This window comes from Corvus brachyrhynchos, unplaced genomic scaffold, assembly GCF_000691975.1.
Source record: "Corvus brachyrhynchos isolate BGI_N302 unplaced genomic scaffold, ASM69197v1 scaffold433, whole genome shotgun sequence".
In the NCBI taxonomy this organism is placed as follows: Eukaryota; Metazoa; Chordata; class Aves; order Passeriformes; family Corvidae; genus Corvus; species Corvus brachyrhynchos.
The window spans coordinates 947,524-960,786 of NW_008236935.1; the positions used below are offsets into that span (position 1 = coordinate 947,524).

At 35.7% G+C, this 13,263-nt stretch overlaps 1 protein-coding gene across 1 annotated transcript in view; it reads right to left on the reverse strand.

Annotated features, from left to right (window-relative positions):
- Nucleotides 1–743: 743 nt before the first annotated feature.
- Nucleotides 744–13,263, reverse strand: part of MAN2A1 (mannosidase alpha class 2A member 1) — a gene marked incomplete at its 5' end in the record, with an annotated part of 111,028 nt that continues 98,508 nt past the window's right edge. The window contains 3 exons of the mRNA XM_017728371.1: nucleotides 744–3,731; nucleotides 4,085–4,195; nucleotides 8,732–8,926. Of these exons, the coding sequence (XP_017583860.1) occupies nucleotides 3,579–3,731; nucleotides 4,085–4,195; nucleotides 8,732–8,926 (459 nt within the window). The remainder of the gene's footprint in view (nucleotides 3,732–4,084; nucleotides 4,196–8,731; nucleotides 8,927–13,263) is intronic.

The window sequence follows — 13,263 nt, forward strand, 5'->3', positions numbered from 1 at the left end:
CTGTTAGATGGTATACACTTTCATCTTTTATCTTGAAACATCAGCTTCAAAATTGTGGGGATTTACTCTGTGTATATGTTTGCTTTTATATTTATAGTTAAGACTCCCCAGACAAACATCAAATAGCCTCAGGCACTGACTGAAATTTATACTTTATTGTCTTTGCAAGTCATTATGCTCAAGCTCCACCAACACTTTGGGAAGCAAACCTGCCAAACATCTATGCCTGTTCAACATGCCCTAAGCAATTACAGAACATTATATTAGCATTATATAATTTTTTAAAAAGCATTCAGTCTAATTACAGTTGAACTGTTATTCTGACTTGCTATATTCTAATGGTGTGTTTGTTAATTTACAGTAACAGCTTCCATTTTATTGCTCCCAAATGCTTCAAAGATAAACATTAATTCAAGTAAAAAAAAAACTCTAGAATTTTAAACCTTCTAATATTTTCTACAAAGTCAGTGCAAGAGTTCCTTTGCAAAAGAGCTGCCCATTTCCTTCCCACACTGTGCAATCTCACATGTTTACATCTCTGAAGTTAGTATCTATCCTCTTTTGTTTGGCAGCTGTGAAATAGCTTGCACCTTTGATCGGGAGTTCATCTCACTACAGATAACTGTTATTCCCAACAGATACTGACGTATGAACTTTTCAAAGAAGTAATCTTTTTTGTTTCTCTCATTTAAATTTTTTTTTAAAAATTTGTTACAGCCAAGGCATTAATGACACTGACCATATCTCACAATAACATTACCTTTTATTAGAGATCTTATTTTACATATCCCCATAAGATATAAAACCTTCCAAGAGAAAATATCAAAAACCTTCAGCTGAAATCAGTTTGTTTCAGACAATATGAGGAAGTAAACCAAAGAAAATTAAGATTAAGGAATGTAAAAAACCCCCAAACCATAAAATCAGAACAGGTACAATTCTGGTTTGGAAAGTAATTACAAGGTTTTAAACTATTTCTTACACAACATTGTCTTTAAAATCATACTGGCAAGGTAAAGATGCTGATTTCTCTTAACCAATAGCTACAAACCCAGCAGCTATAAAAACAGAAAAACCCCAAAATAATACAATTGAATCAGATGGCCAATTCACAGAAATACTGCATAAGAATTCATTGAGACTTGTGGAAAAAAAACCAAACCAAAAATCCAACAAAGGCCCAAATCAATGAAAACACAACCTCATTGACAGCCACATTCTGAACCAATTCAAGCAAATTTTTTTTTGAGACTTTGACGGGAGTTTTGACTTAGTTAAGGATTTCAGGAAAGGATCTTGAATTGAAAGCTGTCATCACACAAACAAAAAGAAGCAAAATAAAGGAACAAGGATTACATCTGCTGGTTAAGGAAAATTCAGGCATCATGATTGTACAGCTGATGATAAAAGTAAAGAACAAATGCTATATGAATAATCTTTCAAAGCAATTCCAAGAGGCAAAATACTTTAAAACTTTATTGCATCAGAATTTTCCTTTTCTGCCTAACAAAACTGAAATAGTATTTTGAATGTTTTGTTGCACAGAACACATAGAAGTCTCTTAAACATTTTAATTCTGAAGAAGCAACAAAATAAATGGTATGAGAAATTTCTGCTGGCAAGCCTACTAAGCTTTGAGTTCCAACAAAAACCGGTATTTTCAAATACTCTTTCTAAGAAAAGTTACAGTACATGTTTATTGCATGAAAACATCCATTAATTGGATCTATCTGATTCTTCCATTTGTGGTTAGTGGTTCCTATATTCTTGATGTAACTTGCACCAGATCCTACTAAGTATTCCCATTATTACAAAACACACAGTAGATTGAATTAAGTAAGAAAATCTACACAGTCTCAACTGAGATCCAACCTGTGACAATGCATGAAATGTAAGTATGACTTCCATTGTCTTTTTAGATAGCCTGTAGCTACATGAAATAATTTCATAGACTTCGATATTTGATATAATTGTTGAACAACAATGATGAAATTAAATACAGAAGGCAATATTAGAGCTAGCACATCTTTTTACCAGTTATGATGACTTTTCATGCATTAGTATTGAGGATAAGCAACAAGGTATGGAAAAGGAAAGCATAAGCAAGACATAGAAGAACAAGCTATGAAAATAAATGAAGACTATAAAATGGGCTCATATGCAAGTGAATGTTTATATATATTAACTGTAAACAGCAGCTCTACTTAGGGAAATACTCACACTTGGATGGCTTAAGTACTAAATATGAACTAATATGGGAAAAAGCAAAATCTCCATTCTTCAGTAACATGAACACTGGCAATATGAGGTTCCAAGTTTGAAAAACGTTGTTTAAAATATAGGCACATGATTCTGAATTAACAGGTCACCACATTCTGTGACATGCAAGCACGTTTTGATGGGTTTGCAAACTATGTCTTGCTTACTATCAACTCTCTGCATCAAGTTGCAATTTTCTTGAAAGCAGCTGAATTTAGCTTCTACAGTTATTCTTTTTTTGTCGGTGTTTCACGTCATGACATCATATTAATACATTCAAATAGTCAAAATGTTCAGAATAAGATAGCACAAACTTGGTGCAGGAGTACATAGATCAGTGTGGCCAGCATTGTCAAACAGGAGATACACAGCTTAAGTATTATATAAACAACCTTTTCCCCAAAAACATTAACATAGACACCAAAATTGTCACAAGACATATCAAAAAATAAGGCACATTTATTTTGATATGGTAATCTTGAAATAGAAAACTCATTTCAGAGAACACTGGTATCTAAATGAGTTTTATAAAAAATCTTGTACTCATGATAATTATGGACATTTCTCATCATGGTAATGTAATAATTGCACATATCCCAGTGTGTCAAGTAACAAAATGGGAGTTTTAACAAACATTTCCATTGCAAAATTACTTTGTAGGTTCACGTTTTCCTATTTACATAACTCAGGTGAATGGTAGAAGTATTAAAATCTACCATCACTTATCACAAGTACTGCAGGCTTTCATTTTACCACAATTAATAATCCCCTTTGTGTTGAATAAATTGAAATTAATTGTGGAATAAATTGAGATTATTGTCATTTATATAAATGATTGCAAATATTTGGACATTAGCTACCACACAGGAACATTTTATTCCATTTTATTTCCAAGCTGCATCAGGACTTCCTACACTGAGTTATTTGTACATAAATTCATCAAGAATCAGGAAAAGAAGGCTGTTTAAAATCTAATCCCCTATTTATGAAAATTAAAACACCAAAAACATCATTAATTAGCATTTAACCTGAGATTTAATCTATTGAGAGGTTAACATCCATAGAAATTTCTTCACTTGTTGCATTAACTGATAATGAGGTTGCTTTTTTTTGGGGAAATAAAAAAACCTGAACAAAAAAAAAGTTGCTTGTAACATGGCTTTCCATTGTGTTGATAAAAAAAAAAAATTATAGGATGCATCTTTTTCTCACAGTATCCAGAAGCTTGAATAACATTGATGTGCTTCTTATTGCACGTGAAACTCAGAGGAGATACAATTGCAGATTCTTCTTCTCTATTTGAGTAGTAAAGACAGATTTCATCTCAGCCGAATCCGGAACGTATTTATCTCCATAGAACTCATATTTATTTCACTTATATTTCTGGCATCTGGAGGTGAATGCATCAAAGATAAAGATGTGGGTGTAAGACTTTCCACTCTGAATTTGCTAAAGAGTTTGTGCACCTTTATCTGGAGGGGAAAAAAAAAAGCAAAAAAAACCACCTACATTTAGAAAAAGTAGTATATAACTTAAAATTGTACAGCTCCTTGCAGGTACCAGCATAGAAATTCTCATGCCAAAGATTTTGAATATTTTTAAGTATCATAGATCAAATACTGTGCACTAATTTAGATCTTTTTAAACAGTATTCATTTGCTACATTTCAGTGTAATTCAATCAGTATATTTAAAATGACTAGAAATGTTTGGATTTGAACTCTTCTTGTTTCTAAACAAAACAGTATTTACTCTTCTGCCTAAAGAAAATCCCAAACCTATTTTAAAAATTTTATCACAAAATTCCTACAGCTTAATAACCATACCTTTCCCTGAGTAGTGGAACAGAGCAGACCCATGTCTCTGTTTGAAAATCTACAATCAAATCCCTTTCTGTGAAGTACCAGAGCAGCTTCATCAGATGGCTTGGTATCTACCTACAAACAAACAATATAAAAGATTGCTCACAGAGTATCAGGAAGGAAGACATTTTAGGACACCAAAAAAATTATCATCATACAGGTATGGAGACATTTACACCTTAAAAAATGTTCAGCCTAGATTGAACTGTCAATGGTTTTTTTAAACACTTTATAAAGCTAAACAGAGAAAGAACTAAATGGCAAAGAGTTGGAACATATAATGTACTACAGAATATAGATGTAAATTGTTGAGTTTAAAGCTCAACAGATGCACACGTACAGGTTTGGGACTGAAAAGTAGCTACCATAGTTGTATTAACTGGTTTCCCACAAAAATTAGATGGCAAAACAGAAAGCAAACTAGAAACCATATGTTAACTACAATACTCAATTTTACATATTAAATGGGATTATGCTGAACAAACTTTCATGTTGGGAAACTGCCCTGTATCTCAGCTTAAGGCATACAGAAAACTGTACACTGAAATACCCATATGAAATAAATGTTATGTTTATCTCTAAGACATTCAGTGCTTAATAGATATTAAAGATATTCAGAACCTTAACAGATATTAAGATTAAGCTGCTCCTCATCAGATTTGTGCTCCAGATCCTTCTCCAGCTCCACTGCCCTCCCCTGTGTCAATGTCTTTCTTGTGGCTGCACCCCTACACTCACTGTAGTCACTTATTTACTATGATGCATTACTTTATTTGTTTATTTATTGTTGTTTTACATTCTTCAGCTCTTAATCTTATTATATATATAATAAGAGCATAAAAAAGATGGCTCTCTCCAAAGCCATGCCCGTTCTTCAGGCTATTTTTCTCTTTCTTATTTCTGGTTTACTTGTTCTTATACTGGTGCTTTTTCACAAAAGCGTCTGCCATGAGTTAGTTTCATTTCTGGTACTTTAGAATGTATCTGCTGCTTGAAGAAACCAATACCAACAAGCACTAGCACTCTGTGATGCATTAGCTCCTGAAGGTGTACCAAAGAGGTCTTAATCTAACAGACTTTCCACCTCAATTTCTCTTCGTAAAGGAGATCATGGATCAGCTTGTACCAGCTTCTTTGAAACCCAGCATGACAAAGATTCAAAGTACAAAAAATTTATAGTATAAAGTACTCACCCATATAATAAAAAAATTATAAATTTTGTTGGTTTAAGTTCCTCATTTAAAACAGTAAAATTTTACTCAATAGTATCTGGAGTTGAAATGAGATACTTTTTAGTAAAACATTGAATGTTAGAAACTTTGCATAGTTTACAAATCATGAATAAAACTCAGCCTGAAAAGATTCTCTGAACACTAGCTTATAACCACCTAAAATCAACTTTTTGATTAATAAATAGTGCCTACATTCAGCAAAGGAAAACAAGTTTCCAGTATTTACTAGCATTGAGGACTAAAGAAGTTCTTATCCTGTTCACTGGAACAGCAGTACTACTTTCTACATGAATTAAGTTGATAACTGTGATGTGACAGAATTATTTTCCCTCTCCTACTATGAAACACCTGACTTGGTTTTCATTGTCACTGATGTGACAGTGTTGCACTTAAAAGTAGATATTTTTATGCACACAAAATAATACTGTCTGCCTAAACATCAGATTAGTGAAACATTAAAATTCATACTGAAAAAGTCTGACTTCCTATGGGGTAAATTAATGTTAAAAATGACAAGCCAGTAATGGGTATCAACACTTCCTCTAATTCACTTAAATTATCTTTTAGTAATCTGCATAAAAAATGCATGTATGCATTTCAAATGATGGCATGAATATTTCATCTCCCAATATTTTAGAATTAAATATTATCTTAATTAAGATTCAAAAGATTTAAAACAAAAAGGTAACAAACAATTAATGACGCCCTGAGTAAAAGTGTTTTGTTAAGTATAAATATGTAGGATCTAGTACTCCACCTTCCACCATGCACATAGCAACCCTGTGTGAAAAATAAAGCTGTTCCAACCCATTATCAAAGCAGGTGAAAGACAGATTAAGTTGTCACAGCCTCCACATCTACTTTAATTTACCTGTTCTTACATCATCTCTAGGTAGATGAGATTAAATACATTCGAGGCTAATGAATGTCTGACCAAGGATGAACTTAATTTTCATCAAATACACCTTCTAAACATGACCATGCTAACTGCACAAAAACCTGTAATGAACTCCTCAATTTTCAACAAATAACAACATTCTTAACCTTGTAAAACTTCACAGCACTGTTATTCAACAAAAAAATCTCTAAACACTGTGCTATCAAATCTCTAACTAGCTTTCTAAGAAGAGCTGCCAAAGTTTGATTTGATTTTGATCGCTGAGAATTTAAATGCAGCCTCATAGGAAAAAAAATATTGCTAGGTTTTCTCATAACCAGTATCCCAGGGTAATGCTGCTAAAATTTTGATGAGAAAGAAAAATCATTTAAACTCTTTTAAAATTCAATTACTGTGAGCTAATAGACATACACTGAAAAGTTTAGGCAATATGACAAATTTATGTATTTATGCTTAGTATAAAATGACAAATCAACTGTGTTCTAGACCTTAAGTCCCAGTTTATTTAGATCAGGTAAAATATCTGTCAAACTTCTTAAAAGCTGGAGTTCTATTAAGAAAAAAATCTTCAGATGTAATCCTAAGGCATTTGACTTTTCCATCACAAGATCAGATATCTTACAACAGCAACAATATTCTTTCTGATTTCTACATTAAATCTTAACTTTTAAAAAATTTGGTACCCTCTTTTCTGAAATTGTAATGGATTATGGAAAATCAACTTCAACAGCTAAAGCAATGGAGAGGCACAACATTTCTGGAAAAAAATTCATTGTGTCAGGCCAAATTATGGCACCTGTCATTCAAATTCTTGGAAGCAAGAGAAAAGAAGCAGAAAATGAGGAGCGATTTACAGAATTATTTGCAAGGCATAGCATCATTTTTGCTGTGGGGAAGAACACTCTATCTATAATGATAGTGCTCCTATCCTATGACTGTGAAAGCTGCAAGCTTTCACCTTGAAGTGGACATATTAATGCTGCAAGTTCAAGAGCTATCAATCAGTAATCAATGAAACATACAGCTGTGGACAGGGAAGAGATCACAGTCTCAAACAGTCTTATACCAGTTGGGACAGTGGAGCCAGTAGAGTCCAGATAAAATCAGAGAATTCACTTACAAGTAGTAAGACTGAACTCAAAAAGCAGACACTAAGCAAGTCTTTCTTTTCACAGCTTTCATGCCCAGATCCTACAAACAAGGGGATGGATTTACGCCTCAAAACGGGAGAGGAAAGATGTTCATGAATGTCTGCCCCTGAACTTGGTGTGTCAAAGTAAACCTGAATGCTGAGCTGGTTGAAGCAAATGAAAATATTCACAGTGAAGTGTGAAATAATCACTTGACATGAAGGTTTATTTAGTATCAGACTCCTTCCTAACTTTTCAAAGGCACAAGACCCACAAAATCAAGACATTTTCCACTTCGAAATTCAAAATAAGGATCAGTCACAGCTGAAGGAGCTTACACAAGATTGAACTACTTATAGAGAAAGCATGAGAAAGCAAACATTGTTTAAGTTTTAAAATACAGATTAAGATTTAGAATGAAGAACAGATTAAACAGAATATAATCTGATGTTAATGCAGACAAGCTCAGCCATCATGGAGACTCTAGAGGAAAAAGGATAAATAGTTTTATCTAAGTACGACAGAATTAAAAAGGGATTTCACTGTGGTAGCAGCGCTACTGAGTAGCACTGCAATACAACATAAAGTTATCATAATCACATTTTGAAAGGAGCTGAAAAACTGAAAAGAATTTATAGAACAGTTGGCAGGAAAAGAATGCAAAACAAGTTCCAGTCCTTCAGTTCATTAAAGGGAAAATTAAATTCTGGTGGGTACATACCTTTCTTTCCTCAGAAGGAGATAAACACTGAGTACAGAAGAGCCTTTTTTCTTTGAGTTTTTTGTTGGTATTTTGTTTGCTGGTTTTTTTGGTGGTTTTTGGTGGTGGTTAGTTGTTTGGGTTTTGTTTGCTTGTATTGGTTTGGTTTGGGTTTGCCTACCAGAGAATGTTTTCATGGGAACCAATTCTTATGAGATGCTGTTGGAATAACTAAATTAGGTCTTGTAATTAAGCTTAATAATATTTTAACAATAAAATTTGGGTTTACAACTACATCCTTTATTAAAAACACACTCAGAACAAAGTCTAATGGCCTTAAATTTAATTCTTCTAGTAGAGAAAAAAGCTGAGGTATATGAATGTTTCTCTCTTAAACTTTGGGAATTCATTTGAAATGTGCCCTCTCCAGAGACAGAATCCTGCACTATACATACTAATATGTAGTAAAAAAACAAACCCTGCATTTCATGTTAGTCAGACACTGCAGAACTGACAAAAGCTCATAATCACACTGCAGTTTATTGTAGCACGTAAACCCGCCCACAAAGTACTTTACAAGAATAAAATATTTGACTATATTAATAAGCTGTATCATATGTTTCCTCACAAAAACCAGTGGTTTGACCTTACCTTTGCTTGGATTGTTCTCAGATTGACTATATGCATGTCGCAAGGCATGGATGACATCAGTGGAGCAAAAGTATTTATCAGCTCTGGGACACCTGAATCTGCATTAATCGTCATTGGAATTACAGGATGATTTAAGAAAAGAGAAGTCATATGACTAAGAAGTGACGGAAAACTGACTGGTGCCTTCTCTTCCTTCTGCAAAATACAAAAGAATGATTCCAGTTAACATACTATCATGTCTGAATTTTGAAACCCACTTTATACATGATTCCAATAATAACATCGAAAATTTTAATTTCTAGACTGCCCATTCAATTACTCTTGGAAACTTTTGACCATCCACTAATTTTCGTCTATTAATAGGTATACTTTCTGTTTTTATAAACCACTAGTACACTTTCCAAAATTATGATGATACCTAATTTTCAAAATTCCTTGTGTTTCTGTGTTAGCCTCTGATGTTTAAACAATACAGTTTGGAGAAAGAAATAAGCTACTACTTTAGCAAGTTGCTCCTATTTATTCAGTATCTCTTTATATAGGGAGAGGCAGACTCACTCTTGCAGGCCTCCTTTTTCCTATTACTTTCTGACCTGTATTTCTTTCTTCCTCCAACTTACATCTCAAATCCCTCTATTTTAAGTCTATCTCCTTTAAACTATTTGCTGGAAGAAATAGCAGCTAGCATCTTTGTCTTGGTCTGCATTGCAAAAAATTTCTTCCAGAAGTTTTATTTGGATGTCATGCCAGCAAGAACCAAAGGTATTCTATCCCAAGATTTTACAAATTTTGTATTTTCCAAAGTTTTATATTTGCAGTGTTTTCACTTGGCTGCAGAGGCTTCCTTACAAACCTGAGATGACCAAATCTTACGTATTCACAACAACTAGTTAAACCTCCAGAGAACCCAAGAAAAGAAAAGAAAACAAAAGAACTTTAAAAAGGCAATTTCTATTTTAGAATGTCCGTGAAGAGTAGAAATGGGTGAAAACTTCTTTTGCTCTTATTTTTCCCTAGCATACTTAATCAGATAAACCCCTGCTTGTTTACAGTTTAAAAGGTGGTATTTAGTGAAAACTTCACAGAAAGTTTACTGAAAATATCACAGAATCACCAGGTTGGAAGAGACCTTCAAGATCACCGAGTCCAACCCATGCCCTAAGACCACCTTAACTAAACCATGGCACTGAGTGCCACATCCAATCTTTTTTTAAACACATCCAGGGATGGTGACGACCACCTCCCCAGGCAGACAATTCCAGAACTTTATTACTCTTCCAGTAAAAAACTTTTTCCTAACATCCAACCTAAATTTCCCTTGGTGCAGTTTAAGACCGTGTCCTTTTGTCCTGTCAGTTGTTGCCGGGGAGGAAAGACCAACCCCCACCTGACACCTTTCAGGTAGTTGTAGAGAGTGATAAGGTCACCTCTGAATCTTCTTTTCTCCAGGCTAAACAACCTCAGTCGTTCCTCACAGGGCTTGTGTTCCAAGCCCTTCACCAGCCCTGTTGCCCTCCTTTGGACGCCTTCAAGCGTCTCAACATCCCTCCTGAACTGACGGGCCCAGAACTGGACGTGGTACTCGAGGTGCGGCCTCACCAGTGCCAAGTACAGAGAAGAATGACTTCCCTGGTCTGCTGGTCACACTACTCCTGATACAGGCCAGGATGTCGTTGGCCTTGGCCACCAGGGAACACTGCTGGCTCATGTTCAGCCGTCTGTTGACCAGTACCCCCAGGTCCCTTTCTGCCTGGCCACTGTCCAGCTCATAGCTCTGTAGGGGGTTGCTATGGCCAAAGAGCAGGACTCGACACTTGGACTTGTTGCACCTAGGTCTCTTTGCAGAGCCCTCCCACCTTCCAACAGATCGACACACGCTCCCAGCTTAGTGTCATCTGCAAATTTACTCAGAGTAGACTCAAATACCCTCATCCATGTCATAAAAAAAAGATATTATACAAAACTGGCCCCAGCACAGATCCCTGACGGACATCACCAGTGACTGGCCACCAACTGGATGCAGCACTGTTCACCAGCACTCTCTGGGCGCGGCCATCCAAGCCAGTTCTTAACCCAGCAAAGAGTGCACCTGTCCAAGCCATGGGCTGCCAGCTTTTCCAGGAGTTTACTGTGGGGGACAGTGTTAAAGGCCTCGCTGAAGTCCAAACAGACAACATCCACAGTCTTTCCCGCATCCACCAGGCGGGTCACCTGGTCATAAAAGGAGATCAGGTTGGTCAAACACGACCTACCCCTCCTAAACCCGTGCTGGCTGGGTGTGATCCCCTGGCCATCCTGTAGGTGCTGTGTGATGGCACTCAAAAGAAACTTTTCCATAACCTTACCAGGTTCTGAGGTTAGACTGACTGGCCTATAATTTCCAGGATCTTCCTTCCTACCCTTCTTGCGAATGGGATTTACACTGGCCAGCTTCCAGTCATCTGGAACCTCACCAGTGAGCCAGGACTGTTGGTAAACAATGGAGAGCGGCTTCGCAAGCTCATCTGCCAGCTCCCTCATCACCCTGGGATATAGTATCTTACTGATAGATCAAATTTGCATTTTATGATAGGCTGAAAACATGGAAATAAAAAACAAATGGGAGACACTTAAAGCAAAGGGGAGGATTATTTTTCAGCTTATAATGGACAACCATAATAGCAATTTCTGTTTTGTGGTGTGTAGGCATGTATGCATATTTATTTGTACGTCTGCAGTAGCATTAAATACAGCTAACCGTGAAGAAATTGAAAATATTCCACGGCTGAATCAATGCAAGATGGTAATTTCTGGTTTATTCTTGGTGCTTTCTTTAGGAATAACTAACACTTTGCTTCTTTGGTATCTAGTAAGAATTGAGGCTTAGTATTTTTAAGTATCTATTATGACCCCCAAATAATAACAGTGGATCATTGTAGAGGATTGCTCCTCTATGTGTCTCATGGCATTTGTTTATACTGAATTCCATCTGCCATTTTATTGCATCTTTAATCAGTCTCAAGTCTTCTAATTCCTCAGTTTAGCTGTGACTTTTTTTTTTTCCATTACCTTGAAAAGTTCGTATCACTGGTAGACATCATTGCCATGATTGTCTTCTTTTCTAATTACAGTATGAGCAAGCTTGTTCTATGTACAGCTTAATCTAAAAGTGTTCCATTCAAGTACCTGCATACATGCTCTATACACAAGGAAAATGTGCATATCCATGTTCTTTCAAAGAATTCATTTTTTCACCCCAAAAGGAACACTGTTCACTCTTGCCATAGAAGTGCTAAAGTCAGTCAAAACATTTAATTGCCATTTATCTTCTCATCTTTCACCTTTTTTCCCCTGTAAAGTAAGTTGACTGCTTGTATCTGAGAACCTAAAATATCTCACAAATCACACATGAATCAGAAAAATAATCTATTCATGCTATTATATTGTTTAAAACAAAATACTGCAGAGAAGCACAGCCTTGAAGGACTGGCAAATGCTAGAACCAGAACTGATCCAGCTTGGCTCATTTTTGCTCCCACTGTGTCTAAATGTAGTATCACAGGCAGGAACATTGTCCTTAAGCATTATCCAGTTTGGAACTAAGATTTAGGTGGAATTTTATGGAATGACAGTCCTTTCTGGATGTTTGCCCCAACAGAAAAAGTGCAGTCACCCACTGAATCTGTATAACAGTAATAGAAATGGAGAGTACAGAAGATGTCAAAAGCTGCCAGAAGACAGCCAGAAGGGAAAAAGGGTTTTGCAAACATGGTGAAGACAATGCTTTCACTCAAGATTGAGAAGGACTCTTCAAAGGCAGATCACAATCATGGAAGGGTTGGAGTATATCTTTCCCTTAAAGTGTAGTGATCCAGAATTTAAACAGAACTCTCTGGAAAGAGAGATGAGAAGTGTTTGCACACACAAACAATGTCATGAGAAAAATAATTACTCTATGCACACCTTCACTACACTGATGGCTTTCAGCAGTACCCTGCTGATGCTGCGTCAGAAGATGTAGTCCCACAGTCTCCATCTAATTAAAGTATTGCTCTCTCCAAAGTGACATTATTTTCTCAATTTCAATGACAGCATTTATCACTCAAAGTGTGAATGGAGCTCCTCTGGCTGCCTTACAAACATTAAGTACTGGCAAGAATCTGATGAATGCCAGATGATGATGTGCTGCCTTAATGAGTTCTAATCAGAGCAAATACTGCCTTTTTAACCATCTTACAGTACATGCATATACAGTTATCCAATTGGAAACAGTGTTGAAACACAACCCTTTGAACAAGTGTGCAATAGACAAAATGGAGCCTCATTTAGGATCTTTCCTTGTCATCACAAGGTGAATAATTCTAAATTTTCAGTTTTGAGGAGACACAAACCATAATCCAGTATAATATTAGCTTACAATTTGCAACAAGTTTTAAGAATAGCCTCATCTATAAAAAGTGCCTTTCTATCAGAAATGAGCTATTTTACTGAAAATCATAAAAATAATTGAAGAGCTTGGGTTGGAAAGGGACTTAAAAGTCATATTTTTCCTA